This window comes from Colletotrichum gloeosporioides (assembly GCF_011800055.1).
Source record: "Colletotrichum gloeosporioides strain Lc1 chromosome Unknown consensus_55, whole genome shotgun sequence".
Taxonomy (NCBI): domain Eukaryota; kingdom Fungi; phylum Ascomycota; class Sordariomycetes; order Glomerellales; family Glomerellaceae; genus Colletotrichum; species Colletotrichum gloeosporioides.
The window spans coordinates 527956-543237 of NW_025544700.1; the positions used below are offsets into that span (position 1 = coordinate 527956).

At 48.1% G+C, this 15282-nt stretch overlaps 1 protein-coding gene across 1 annotated transcript; it reads left to right on the forward strand.

The window, feature by feature from the left end:
• Positions 1-3095: 3095 nt before the first annotated feature.
• GCG54_00013443 (putative methyltransferase tdiE) lies at positions 3096-12809 on the forward strand (the record flags this gene model as incomplete). The annotated part of the gene is made up of 25 exons (XM_045413296.1): positions 3096-3140; positions 3298-3388; positions 3457-3498; positions 3551-3705; positions 3776-3813; positions 3869-4006; positions 4144-4563; positions 9235-9307; positions 9372-9404; positions 9457-9547; positions 9597-9638; positions 9704-9858; positions 9915-9952; positions 10018-10155; positions 10223-10574; positions 10597-10642; positions 11326-11390; positions 11446-11478; positions 11528-11618; positions 11678-11719; positions 11776-11930; positions 11980-12017; positions 12069-12206; positions 12280-12699; positions 12752-12809. The coding sequence occupies 25 exons, from the start codon at positions 3096-3098 to the stop codon at positions 12807-12809; spliced, it is 2937 nt and encodes a 978-aa protein (XP_045262492.1).
• Positions 12810-15282: the final 2473 nt, after the last annotated feature.

Here is a 15282-nt window from a genome sequence, read left to right on the forward strand (position 1 = left end):
GTCGTGGTAGTGAATTTGCAGTGGACATTGTGTGAATTGTAACTGGCAGGCTCAAGGCAGGAAGCCTGTGAAACGAAGAACCACAGATGCATTTCTTTCATAAAAGCGAACCCTGTGAGAGAGACTTGATAATGAACCAGGCAATGCCGCTTTTGGGTGGTTCATGGACCAGTCGCACCAGATGCACCAACAAAGCTGACAGTTACTGAGCCTGCCGGGGTTGATGCTGTGTAGAGTGTGATCCTAGTGAAACAATTTGTGACGAAATCGGTCTCTCAGGCGGTTGATTCGAAGTGCTTACCCATATAACGACGATGAGGGACAGAACTTGAGCAAGTGATGAGGCTTTCTTGTTTCCGGAAACTGCCAAATGGCACGAAGGTATCAAAGAGGCTGGATTAGGTCCTTTCTTATCGGCTTCAAGAAAAGGCTGCCATTGTGGTTTCTCAGCTTGAGTAATGGTCTCAGCACTCATCATATACCCTACGAGATCCCAGAGTTCCATTGGTTGGTCAAAGGTAGGCATGTTTTCAATAGAGCAAGTGTAGAAGTAGGAGCCTGCGACTTCTTTGTCTTTTGCTCTATGGCCTGCGACTGGAATTTAATTCAGTTAGCAGACAGGGGAATCTTCTCGGTCACGATGCGCACAGTGCTTTGCTCGAGAGCAATACCGCTAACCCGGAAACTCGAGAAGACCGTGCTTAGCCTCCTCACAAAGGCAGCCGGTGCCATCTCGTATTCGTAACGCAACTTGGATTCTTTGGTAGTTGATTCAATGTGATACTCGCAAAACGAGGACGAGGAGTGAGGATAAGCATGCGGTGAAGCTCTGGCTTTAGCTGTAAATAACTAATGGAAACCACACCAAAGTGTGGATTGAGGGCTATCTTTGTTGCTGCAAACCAGTAAGAAGAGGAGGAAGTCTTTCTATTGGTTATGAGGTTAAAGCTTGGCTGTATGTTCTGGGTGCTTATTACGCAGGCTGCTCGATGAACTTTGATGAACTTCTGGAGCTTAACGGATGATGCGAAATGTGGATGAAGATCTTTGATACACTGGCGTTTAATGTTACAAAGCTCGTTTCTTCTTGATGTCGTTCTGTCCAGCCTGGCCGCCTGTTTTCAATTAAGGGTATTTTCGAGAAGTGCCTTTCAAAACCCACTGCTTGCTTAGTAGCAAAACATACAATCAGATTCACAAGACACACACTGTGATCAATGGAAGCAAAGTTTTCTTCATAAGCAGACCAAATAAGTTGAAATACCTCGTGTTTCTCGTTTGGAACCTGAAGGCAAATCGAAGCTGTACGCTTATGCGTTACTCAGATCGTCTGGGTGCTGCAACAAGTGTTTCGGTAAGATACAACTTATGCTACAGGTCCAAAAGCCTTGGGTGCCACCTGATCTTGTTTTTGACCTGGCTTTAGGCATACTGCCGTGCAAGACCCCAGGTCTCTGATGATTTATACGTTTTGATCATGGGGAAATCATCACCTGGAGATGATGAGCGAGGTTGGAAGTGCCTCCAGCGGCGTTTCCCTTCTGTAATCCTCACTTTCGAGACCCCGCGAGACTCAGATTGCTTCACATCTTATATCTACAGCTTGAAGCCCTTGTTAGCGTGATAACGCTGTTTGTAGATTTCATATTTTCTTTTATCCACAGCCTAGGTTTTGATATCAGTGATACCCCAAGTGTTAGCCCCTGAGTTGGTTGCTATTAAAACCGGCCTATGCGAGCTTCAACCCAAAGTTTTGGTGCCAGAAACCAAATGCTTCACTCGTCTCCTGATTAATTACATCCTCTTGTCTTTAGATCTTTCAACTCATCAATCACGCATCAAATATCAAACATGCGACCTTCAGGACCCCCAACTATCGTACTCTGTTACCCAGCTTTGTAATTTGTCATGTATTCTGGTTCTCTTTCTGAGTATCTCACTCGAACCAGAGTCGATCGCTCTTATGTGGCATACGAGCTCGGTGGCCGAAACTCTCTCAAACCTTTGAACGAGGACCAACTGAGCCTGTGCTCCTTGGTTCAATTTGGTCTTTCCAAACACTTGATTCAAACTGAGCCGCTTTTAGAGTCTCAAATATGTGAAGTCGACTTCCACTGAATCTGTCGAGTTAGGCGGCTTCCTCATGAACTCTGACTGCTCTTAGAGCCTGTGAGAGAGGATTCATAACACGACCGCCATCGTGGTCTTCGTCATTGGCAGATTCAACATTCAGAATCCCAGGATGTTCTCCTTCTCTCTCCTCCTCTCGCATGGCCCCACAATTGATACAAAGAGGCAACAACGCCGCTCGCCTGCATCATGCATACTCGCTTGTTGGTTCTTCATACAGTCCGTTGCGTTGACGGCGTCCGCCCCCGACTTTGACCCGGAAGGAAAATTTTCCGCTAGCCTAAAAACCACCAAATCGCCCCAAACTTCACACCTTTATAGCTCTATGCGTACGTAATGCGTACGAATAAAAAATATATCAATCAATAGCCCTCGATTAGGTGATTATAACGATATCTTTTTTATTCGTACGCATTACGTACGCATAGAGCTATAAAGGTGTGAAGTTTAGGGCGATTTAGGGGGTTTTTGGGCTAGTAGATACTAAACGCAACGCTGAAAAGAAAAAACGAAACCCCTGGCGCGTTGCGTTGAACTGTCCGCTTAAAAAACCCCTTAAAATCGCCCTAAACTTCACACCTTTATAGCTCTATGCGTACGTAATACGTACGAATAAAAAAGATATCGTTATAATCACCTAATCGAGGGCTATTAATTGATATATTTTTTATTCGTACGCATTACGTACGCATAGAGCTATGAAGGTGTGAAGTTTGGGGCGATTTGGTGGTTTTTCAGTAAAAAGCCCCTTTTTTTGCCTTTTTTGGGCCACAAAGTCAGGGGCGGACGCTGTCAACGCAACGGACTGTACCAGGCCAAGATGAGGGGCAACGGTCGATTGTCTGCCGATCCTGCCGCCACACAAGTCGCTGCTGGTTTCCGTTCTTCCTCAGTCATACTCCAAGTCTGCTTCTAAATCTTCGGTTTCAATTCCATTCAGCCCACCCGCCTCACCGAGAAGAGCCATGGCGAATACAGCTCAAGATGTTCCGCTCGTCCCTGACGACCAGGTTCGCGCGACGCCTCTCTGATTTGACGCCACGAAAACGCAAACTAATCAAGCATAGTTCGACAACACTGATGGCGAAGCTGAGGTGCAGGTTAGTCAAGCTTCGTTCTTTGAGTTCCGGCGGGGTGTGAACTGATTGAGGCCTCTTTACCATGCAGTCTCTCATCTCGGACTCGACAAGCTTGAGAAGCTCGATCTTGCAGAACAGGATCGAAAATGGCCGCACATACCATAAGTACAAAGATGGAAGTAAGATTGCATCTACTCATCCCATCAATCTACTAGTAGGTCAAGCCGTGTCTAACAAAAGCCGTCAGAATATGCTTGGCCCAATGACGAAGAAGAGAACGACAGACTTGGTTTGTGGATTACCGAAATGATGCTCGATTGCCCTGCTGATCCCATTCTCAGACATGCAGAACGAGATCTGCTTTCTCACGTTTCACAACAGGCTGGGATTCGCACCTTCATGCGACGAGGGCGCAAAGGTCAATCGCGTCCTCGATCTAGGGACTGGCACTGGTCTGTGGGCAATCGAGTACGCTGATGCACATCCTGAAGCCGAGGTAAGAAAATCGGCGGCGGTTTCACCAAAAGCACCCCAGATCCTTATATATCTGACTGGGCTGATCACAGGTTCTTGGCGTGGACCTCTCTCCTATCCAGCCACAAGAGTAGGCTCCCCGAAACATGGTCCCAAAGATTATCAGAACTAATCACCGTCTCAAGCGTTCCGCCAAACTTGAAATTCGAGATTGACGACGTTGAAGAAGAGTGGCTATATTCACAAAAGTTCGACTACATTCATCTTCGATTTCTGAATGGTTCCATCGCCAATTGGAAGAGGTTGATCAAGAATGCCTACGAGTGAGTCGAAACGCTTCGTTTGAAGAACACAGGAAAAGAACTGTTTAATCATCATCTGGATCATGGTTATTCTTCCTGTCATCTGGATCATGGATGTTCTTCCTGCTAGCATGTATTTTGACTGATTCTTGAACCAGATTCACCCAACCGGGCGGTTACTTCGAAATCCAAGAGGGTGACTTCGTTCTCACGGCAGATGACGACACCTTGCCCCCAGAGAAACCACTGGCCAAGTTCGCCTCCCTCATTCGAGAGGCTTGTGTGAAATTTGGTCGGGAATTTATACCCGTGCCTTTGATGGAGCGGATGATGACCGAGGCCGGGTTCGAGGACGTTGTCCTCCAGCGCTTCAAGTGGCCCTCTAATCCCTGGCCAAAGGATCCCTACTACAAGAAGATTGGCGAGTGGAACTTCCACAATTTTGTCGATGCCGCAGAAGCCATGGCAATTGCACCCCTGACGCGCGCCCATGGCTACACGAAGGAGGAGGTGCAGGTTTTCCTCATTGATGTTCGTAAGAACATGAGAGATCCCAGCATCCACTCTTATATGCCCATGTATGTCCAGAATCTCACCGATGAACATGCATCATATGGTAATTTGACTGACAAATATCATAGATATACTATCGTTGGGAAGAAACCGCTAAAAAAGTCAACCCCAGCTCCAGCTACCGGAATAACACCAGCTGAAAGGTGAATTATCTAGGCATATGGTTTTAGCTGGCCTGGAAAAACGATTTTCTTTCATAGGCCTGTCGATAGGGCTCTATTATTTGGTTAACGGACTTTCAACAGGCACCTAGTCAGGCGCCTTGGTGTGAAAATGACAGAATAAACGTGTGATGTACTGTCCTCAAGATGGTGTTATTGTATTTCGGTGCTCACCCTACACAACAACGGATCGACCACGAAATAAAGACTTTGCCGCCCAGAACTTCCCCATTACATGTTGAGAGGGGGTGTTTAGAAGTAACCGCGAAAGGATGAAGTCTGGAAATGGCTGACCTGGCCAAAGGCTGAAAAAGTTCCTCGGGCACAGACCCGGCAAATCGGTGTCCGATGATCTCCGAGTAACACCATCACAATCGGGGGCCGGTTGCGAGCGGCTTACATATCAAAGGCCACGCTCTTCGTCCGAATCTCTGCGATTGTCAAACCATTACACCGAAGGAATCCAGCAGAAACAGATTTATCATCGTCGTGCCCAAGTAGCGCGGACTATCAACGGTGATTGAAAGCAACTTACAGAGCTGGCGCCCTCGGATACATAACGTCCAAGCACGCCAACTACGAGAGCAACTTTTTCATCCATCCATTTCATTACGAATTGATCACACATATTTAATTTTCAGTCGTCTCTCAAAATCGACCCCAGAACGCCATTGAGCCATGGCGAAAGACTTGCACGACAACGTGTCTCGCGTCAAGAGATTTAATGCCATTGGCACAACTCTGTTTGTTGGCCTGCGTGCGGCAGACGTGCTCCTTCAACATGCTCTTCTTCAGCGCGGCTGGGCGAAGAACGTGATTGAAATGGTCGGCGGAACCTCGTTGAACTCAAGCATGGTCCTCAACCCAGCGACTTCGCAAATCCATCCTTACTATGGCATCGTCACGTTCATGGCGTTTGGTAGCAGCCTTAAGCAGATCTACACCGCTCTCACCATGTCGGAACAAGACATGCCACCGTCGTCGGCCATAGTCATCGCGCTTTTCAACACGATCTTCAACTCACTCAACACCTGCCTGTCTGTCTGGACCGCGACATCTGCGCTGTCAAGCGCCACAACTCTATCGGAGATACTGGGGTCCCCGGCAGTCGCAATCGGTCTTGCATTCTACATGATTGGCATTCTGACAGAGGCGGCTTCGGAAACGCAACGCATGATTTTCAAGAAGGACCCCGCCAACAAAGGGAAGCCATATGCCGGTGGCCTGTTTTCTCTTGCAAGGCACATCAACTACGGTGGCTACACCATCTGGCGTACGGCCTATGCCTTCACCTGTGGCGGCTGGGCCGTTGCCATTCCGGTGTTTACCTTCTTCTTCTACGATTTTGCCACGCGAGGTGTCCCAGTCCTCGATAAGTACCTTTCGGAGAGAGTAAGTCCCTAGTATTCTTGAGATTTGAACACGTTACTCACTTTCTTTACTTAGTACGGTGATTCATGGAAGACTATCAAAGCCAACGTCCCTTACCGTTTGATCCCCGGCGTTTATTAAACCTTTGACCCGCTCAATATCAGGCGCGATGCAGATAGAGAAATGCGGCTATCGAGGTAACTTCATGCAGAAAAGACTAGAGGAGGGGGAACATCCTGACGAGTTTCGGAGTTGAAGTACTCGACTCTTATTCAATGTATATTGCGCTTCAATTTTGACACTCATGGTGACTATGAGACTCTTCAACCCAAATCAACTAGCCCTGGCCGTGTATTCAAGCAAATGCCACCGACCTAACGCAAAATTTGAAATGGAACTTGCTGGCCAATCTTTTGTTTCCGTAAGAACCCCAACAAACCGGGCGGGAAACCAGACTGAAGGGTTGCAAGAAGCACCAGGGTTGTATCATCGAAAGACTTGAGAAGAGCAGGAGCTTCTACAGGCTATTGCGGTTGGAGGGTACTTTCAAGAGCGCACCTGATCCGTTTCGGTTGGATAAACACTGCAGCTAGTCCCATTCCTCACCAACGCTAACTCTCTCTGTGCTGATTGCAAGCTGCACTACGAGGGCACAGCAGGCTCTCCGGAAAGCAAAGAGAACTTCCGTCAATCAGCTAGCCAATTACGCGTCATTTCTGGCAAAAGTTTCGATTGAATTCTGGATGCAAGTGTTCCGACGGGACGCTCTTCCGGCGGCTGGCTTGCTTCAGGGCCGAGTTCCGTTCTTTACGCCTCTGCGGAGCATTGAGCTATGGCCTTGGAATAAACCAGCACTCATAAAAGCCAAGCAAGAGACTGAAATGGAAATGATTGAACATCTTCCTCAATATCGAATCAGTAAAACTTGACGAGATGTTGACATTTGGGTTGGCTCTTACTCTGCTCTTTTGCACCAGTGTTGCTGGTCAGATTGATCCATCACCGTCGATTGTCATCGATGCTGGTACAATCATCGGTACAACAATATCATTTCCATCTACCACGGCTGTTGTGCATAAGTTTCTCGGTATACCTTTCGCGCAGGCGCCTGTCGAAGAGAATCGATTTCTCCCTCCAAAAGCCCTGCTGAAGCATGATGAAAACCCGCTGAATGCTATAGCGTGGGGGAACAAGTGCATTGCTGTCACTGGAAGTAAGTGGCATAATACAATTCGTGAATCATGAGCTGACAAAATCAGGTAGTGATGGGCCTCCTGAAAGCGAGGACTGTTTGTTCTTGAACGTGTACAGACCAGCCGGAGCGGGATGTCAGAGCTCGGGTCGGCCGGTTCTTGTGTGGATCCATGGCGGATGGTTGCGGGAGGGCACAGCCAGCCAGCCCATGTTTGACGGATCCAGATTCGCCGCTGAGCAGGGCATAGTTGTTGTGACTTTCAACTATCGACTCAATGGTGTGTTGGTTGATTCCGTTCTTGAGGTAGCTTGCTAACCATGAGATACAGTGTTTGGCTTCCCAAATTCTCCTCAACTACCCCTGGAAGAAGAAAATCTCGGCTTTTTGGATCAGCGGATGGCCCTCGAATGGGTCCAAGAGAACATAAATGCGTTCGGTGGAGATCCATCGAAAGTCACGATAGCCGGAGAGTCTTCAGGTGGATCTTCAGTTGACCGTCTCGTCACCACCATTCACTCCAATCCTCCGTTCCGCGCGGCGGCATGCTCGAGCGGCCAGGCCACAGTAAGCGCAATTGGTCGGGAGTCTGGTCCACAATCATGGGCTGCCCTCGCGTCTCTTCTTGGATGCGACGGCGAAGATCAGATCGGGTGCGTGCGTGCAGTCGATGGCACGACTATCCGAGACTTGATCGTTGCGAATGGTCTGGACTTCAGCCCGGTGAACGACAATATCACGCAAAAGGAGCTTCCATACCTTCCAATTCGAGCCTCTGGAGGTGTTGCCCCGGTCCCGCTTTTGATCGGCTCAACAGGTCAGGAGGGAACCTACTTAGCTCCTGCTTATGGCCTGGATCTTTCGAACGTCACTGAAGCAATGCTTGCGCAAGTCATTAGCGTATTCACTGGCAACGACTCAGATCTCATATCCGCTATTATGCAGATTGTTGCTGTCAAACAACAAATGACGGGTATCTCGCTATTTGGTGCTGCTGCTCAAGTCTATACTGAAGTGGTCTATCAATGCGTGAGTCTTGGTTCTTTTGTTCATTAGTTCTCTCATCCGTTACTAACCAAGACCCCTTTGAAGCCCGCCCTTCTTGTCTCTAGTGTTTCATCTCAGAGCAATATCCCGACCTGGAGGTATTTTTACAATGCCTCGTTTCCGAATCTCGCTGCCGAGGGCTACACTTCTGATGAGCTGGGTGCATCCCATGGAACGGACACGGCCATGATCTGGGGCACTTATCCTCAAGACGGTGCCACAGATTACCAAAGAGAACTCAGTCAATATTTGCAAAAGCTGTGGGCAGGATTTATCAAGGACCCTTCAGGCAAAGGCCCCGGCTGGGAAAGGGTGGACGCAGATGGTAACAACATTGCATGCATTGGGTGCACGGGAGGAGGTGGCGAGCTGAATCTCATCGCATCTGCCACTGTCGATGGATGGTGTTCAACGTACGAGCCGTTCTTCGGTAGAGTCAAGACACCATTCGTCAAGGCTTAGGTGACAGGGTTCATTTCCTTGATGGGTCCGGAACCACGATTCGTCGAACCATCATCGCGCATGGCTCTGTTGGAACCGTGACCTGGAACCAACATAACCCCTGGTAGAGATACCCGGCAGGTAGCATCCGGCCACCAACACCAACACCCGCATGGTAAGGTAATGGAGCCTCGTAAGAGAAATCAATGCCAATTCTATCACTTTTCATTGATACGCGCGCTGTTTCCCATTCTGGAAAATGCGGTATCCACGGACAACACTGCAAATGGCTTGTTCACCGCGAACGTGCATGACTTTCCCCGGCCAAGAAGAGGGGTAGAGAGATAAGTCCACGTCTCGTGGGAAGCAAAACAATCGTCTTGTGCAGACCTCCGTTGTGCTCTCTTTCCCCTTCATCTTCATCACAACTATTGACGTTGATTGACCATGTGCGGTGACAATAGGTCTTCACCTGCGGCCGACGCCGCCTCGGCTCCTGTCCAAGCCAACAACCCTATCCAAATTGTCCCGGATGAGGTAATTCAGACATCTCAAAGTGGTATCGCATGTTTTACAGCTTACTGATAAAAGTGTACCTCAGTCTATACCCGACGACGTGTCAGCAATTGGAGAGGTAGGCGACTCGTCTGGGTTTGAAGCATAATATGCTCACAGTTGCCTCCCAGAGCATCTCATCTTCCAGCGCTAGCGTATCTAGCTCGATCCTTGAGTACCGTTACGAGAACGGTCGGACTTACCACAAGTACAAGGATGGCAGTAAGCATGGCCGAAAAGCCGTCGGAACGCGGTTGGTTAATGAGATTAGAATACATGTTACCCAACGATGAGCTTGAAAACGATCGACTTGGTAAGAATAGGCCCATGATGCGTGTCTATTTTCGCAAGGACTGTGGTATGCTGATTAATATACAGACTTGCAACATAACCTGTTCCTGTTGACATTTGATAACACGCTTGGGCTTGCTCCCCCCTGCCAAAAGGATTCCTCGGTGAAGCGTGTCCTCGACGTTGGTACAGGCACTGGTATTTGGGCTATTGACTTCGGGGAAGATCACCCGGATGCTGAGGTACTTGCATGGTTGTCCTTAGCTCCAATTTTCGCAGAGACTCATTGGTATGCTAGGTCCTCGGCATGGATCTTTCGCATTCAATGCCCGAATAGTGAGTCGATAGTCAATCGAATCTGAATCGGCCACTGTGCTGGCTGGCCCACTGACTTTTTGTAGCGTTCCCCCGAACGTCAAATTCGAGATTGACGACTTGGAAGAGGAGTGGATTTATTCGCGACCGTTCGATTACATCCATAGTCGGATGATGAATTCCTCAATTAGTGACTGGAAGGTGTATCTTCAGAAGGCATTCAAGTAAGTTCCTTGGACAAGATGGCCGTAAAAAAAGCTCTGAATAAGGATTCGACTAAAATCAACTTAGCCATCTCTCCCCTGGCGGCTATTTCGAGCTACAAGAGCCTGATCTTATCCCGCATTCCGATGATGGCACTCTCAAGCCGGAACATGCGCTGTCGAAGTGTATTGACCTGATGCTTGAGGCTGCTGTCATTTTTGGGCGCCCTTGGAAAGAGATTTCTACGCTTGCTAGAACCATGGAAGAGGTTGGGTTCGTTGACGTGAAGATGCATGTTTTCAAGTGGCCTTCAAATGGGTGGCCTAAGGATCCTAAGTACAAGGAGTTAGGACTCTGGAATAACGAGAATCTCTGCTCTGGCTTCGAAGGACTGTGCATGGCACCTTTCACTCGAGCCCACGGCTGGACGAGAGAGGAAGTCCTTGTCTTAATGGCAGAAGTGCGGAAGGACTTCAGAGACAGATCTATTCACGCCTACTGGCCCATGTAGGTATCACGACACTATTTACGTTGGACTCGCTAACGAAGTATTAGCTACTCTTTGTATGGAAGAAAGCCAACGGAGGAGAAAACCGATAACTAGCCATACGATCACTTGGTGTTATACGTGGAACTTCCCCGGTAAACAATGACGTTTGTCGGACGGTGTGTCCTAACAAATACACAATGGAGTTTAGCATAGCCTCATCTCTGAACGTGAATGGAAACATTTCTCATATGTCTGGGCTTCGGTGGTTCTTCTCCAACATAAATCTGAGGCTTGTACTTATTTGGCCGTTGGCCAGCCCCGTACTCGTTGGGAACAGCTTTCCAAGGCCGACTTATGACCGGCTGATGTACCCGGCCGAACTTTTACCAACCTCCAACAGATATGGAATCCATGACTGGGTAGCATGTGGAATCATCTTCGTTTGATCCTTGCAACCTGATACGCGCGTAGCTTCCTGTTCTGGAAAATGCAGTCTCCACTGATATCGCTTGATATGGCTTGCTTGTCACCAACGTGCATGACTACCACCCATGGCCAAGAAGAGGGGTAAGAAGTCTGATCACATTTCAAGAGACAACAAAACGTGGCTTCTTTCAAACCTTCTTGCTAAGCGAAATCTCGTTGTCTACATTGCATTTGAGGTCGCTTTCTTGGAAAATGTGTGGTGATAACAACGAAGCAACTCCGGCTGCGCAGGCGCCTCCTATTCAGGCCAACAATCCCATTGATCTTATTCCCGATGAGGTGTGTTGTTGGAAGCCTCTCAAGTATGTCAAATGATTCTGACGGCAAAATTTAGGTAGTCGATGATGGTGCCTCCGAGCACGCAAGAGTAAGCGTTTGCAATACCTGATTTCTAGCATTTGGTTAACGAGGGGTAGAGTATCGCATCTTCGAGCGCCAGTGTAACCAGCTCGGTCTTTGAATTTCGAGTGGAGAATGGTCGAACTTACCACAAGTACAAAGATGGAAGTAAGTTTCTTCTAGACTGCAGAAAGCCTGTCATTATTAGCCACAGCTAACCGACACAGAGTACAACATTCCCAACGACGAGCCAGAGCAAGACAGACTAGGTAAAACAACGAGAAGCCCTTCTTATTGAAATAAGACGCTCAACTCAACTGGACAGATCTCCAACACAACCTATTTCTGTTGACTTTTGATAACAAACTTGGGCTCGCGCCCCCGAATGAGCCAGACTCAAACGTCCAACGTGTGCTCGATATTGGGACAGGTACGGGAATCTGGGCTGTTGAGTTTGGAGAGGACCATCCTGACGCCGAAGTAATCATTCCCCCACGCGTTTTTGAATCAAAGCTGATGATAAGTTCAGGTACTTGGTATGGATCTTTCCCCATCGATGCCTGGATTGTATGTGTCGCAGAAACCAATTGGAGGAATATGAATTCTTATATGATGCAGCGTTCCACCCAACGTCAAGTTCGAGATCGACGATTTGGACGAAGAATGGACCTATTCTCGTCCATTCGACTATATCCATAGTCGAACAATGAACTCTTCTATTAACGATTGGTCACTGTACCTCAAAAAAGCTTTCAAGTGAGTCTTAACTACCACGGATTTCTGATCATTAATGCTGGTATGAGTTCCATCAACGTACTGATGGCGTTAGTCAACTTACGCCAGGCGGATACTTCGAGCTTCAGGAGGCCGACCTCTTTCCCACGTCAGACGATGGGACCTTGAAGGACGACTCCCCTTTGATGAAGTGCACAGATTTGATGTACGAAGCTTCGGTGAAGTTCGGACGCCCATTTCAGCAGATTCCGCCTCTGGTTAAAATGATGGAAGACACTGGCTTTATTGATATTAAGTTGAATAGGTTCAAGTGGCCGACAAACTCCTGGCCCAAGGACCCTAAACATAAAGAGCTAGGGATATGGGCCAACGAAAACTTGACTAGTGGTCTCGAGGGGTTCTGTATGGCTCCTTTTACAAGAGCCCACGATTGGACGAGAGAAGAAGTCCTAGTGTTCTTGGTCGACGTCCGTAAGAACATGAACGATAGGTCTATCCACGGATACTGGCCCCTGTAAGTTGATACGTTTGTTTAATTAAAGTAGTAAATGCTAACTGCATTCTAGCTGGTCGGTCTATGGCAGAAAGCCAACCGAGGAAGAGGCCGGGGCGACGGAGAGCTAGTGTGAGGTTCCGTATCATTCTTTTCATCCGCAACTCTCAAGGCAACAAGGTCGCGTGATTTAGCAAAAAAGAAAAAATAGAAAAAACATTGATTCTGGCTCCCTGATTTGGTTTATCTTAACGCAAAGGTTTTGGCAACGGAATTCATCTCCCCTGCCAGAGCTCAACGTCACACTTTTGTTTTTGGATGTTTTGCTTAGGTATTAGAAAAAAGGAAAAAGAATTCATCAAGCTTTTGTGGAGCTCCTCTTCGAGTCTGCCGTAAACAGCACGGTAAGTGAGGCCAAATCCAGAACAGGGGTCCATCGCTGTGCCACAATCAGCAGATTGGTTCTTTTAAGAAGCGAAGATTTCTGTGCTCACCAGGGGCTATCTATGTCCTTTTCAAATAATCAACCTTCGGGAACAAACAATCAAATGCTTGCGGATGAAAGACGATTTTATCGACTGGCAAACTGGGAGAAACACACCTCAACAGCGCACACCGACGGATAATGTCCACTTTCCACCTCTTTCCCTTGCTTCCCCTTGAAATGCGCCAACGCATATGGGAGTTGAGCATGGAGCCCAGAAATCTCCCGTACGGTCCCAGACCTCGCCCTTATTTCGAAATTTCATGGCCAGCGCCGGCGCCAATACCGCCTGCCTTACAAGCCTGCAACGAATCTCGGACATATCTTCAACGTCACTATGCAAAGGCATTCCAAACGCAGAAAGATCTAAGCAGATATGTTTGGGTCAATTATGAGATCGATAGTATCTACATAGATCAGTATCATCTCGAAGATCTTACTGCAACAAAAGATGGCTCTTCCATTCGTCAGCTCGTTATCTCCGGCCAGTGCGTCGAGCATTTCTGGTATTACCATGAGCGCTGGCTACGCGAGATGAATGGTTTACAGACTGTCACCATTCTTTACCATGAGACAGCGCCAGACGAAAAGGAGGAGGACTGGTGCAGCGACTGGGATGACCAGATGCGGTTTTGGTATTCCGACGATTCTATGGAAGAAGTCGTTCAGTTCGACGCTAAGGTAGTGCATCCGGTGTGCCCGCCTTTCGAACTCAACCGGCACAACTACGAGGAGGCCAAAGAGATGGTTTCGCAAATACGGCGGGCTCAGTTAACTAGAATGGCAGAGTCAATTAGAAGCCGTATGTGGAATCACGGAAAGTAGTTCTTATCCCAATCTCACTAGAGCTACTAGAACCTGAGCCCAAGATTGGGGAGGTACATTGAGGGAACCTCAAGTACACCGCAGGTATATATGGACTTAAGGCTGCTCTGCGTTCAATTGTTGAACAGGGTCGATGCACCTTGATAAAGATCAGAACTAGATAGACAACTCTTGTCGAACACTAGATCTCGAGCGGAAAACTCAGATTGACACCAAGCTTCTCTGTCATCGTTCCTTCCACTAATTATTTTCATACTTCACTAATATTAAGAGAAAAACCGAAAGCTCCTGACAGGAGAGAACAACTCAAGGGGAAGTAGCGACAGTGCATGTCTTGCTCGATTCAGAATGACCATTGTTCCGGACGTCTTCGCAGTTGGTGACGACGAGACCAGTCGGCATGTTCTAAGCATTACAGGTCATGATACTAAGAGAGGTGATCAAGTCCGACACAAGCGTGTTTGGGCCGAATGCTGCTGAAGATTATCACGAAGAGTTATCAGAGTGGCAGCAAACTTCAATGTTTGAAAAGCTCGCATCTGGGAGGCTCCAATAAACACTTTCACGGAGCAGGACAAAAATCAAAACTGTTCGTACTGTCATTCAGCCTTGAAGACAATGTCGGTATGCGATATTTTCCTGCCTGTTCCTGCGCAATATGAATCGCATTCAAAGGGCATATTCACGATGACCTCGCAAAATCTGCTATGTCTTCGATGTTTCCACCTTATCTGTGCGTTTCCGGTCGAGGAAAGACTACATATCACTTGCAGTAGGTTGCCTCGCCTGTCATACGACAACTCCAACCCAAGTTTATTATACGAAGCCGATGACCTCGGAATCTCGCATCCATTCGCTTTCAGCCCCACAACTGACCAGACCGGTGTACACAGGCAGAAGTTCTATGCAAGCTTTGACAAGCTGCGGTCGCATTCGGCGCCACCATCCGACGTTAACGAAGCTTGACCTAGGCTCGGCCTTGGTAGACGCGCTTGTTCCAGGTCTGTGTTTCGCACTGACTCAACTCATCCCATCTAAGGTCTGCAAAAGCTCACCTATCGTATCTGTTTATCACGAGCTACGGAAGTACCCGATAACCTTATTTGTGTACGGCAAAGCTTTCTGAAGGTCGCGGAGGCCACCGCTGCAGCGATGGCGTCTCGAGACAGGCTGCAGGCATCGGGGACGCAGCCGGTCTGACGACTCGCCTCAAACCAGGCGCCTGACAACTTCTTGACACCTGTAACGTCTGCTTGTGGTACCAATTCCATCTCTTGTCGGCCAAGTAAGATTTT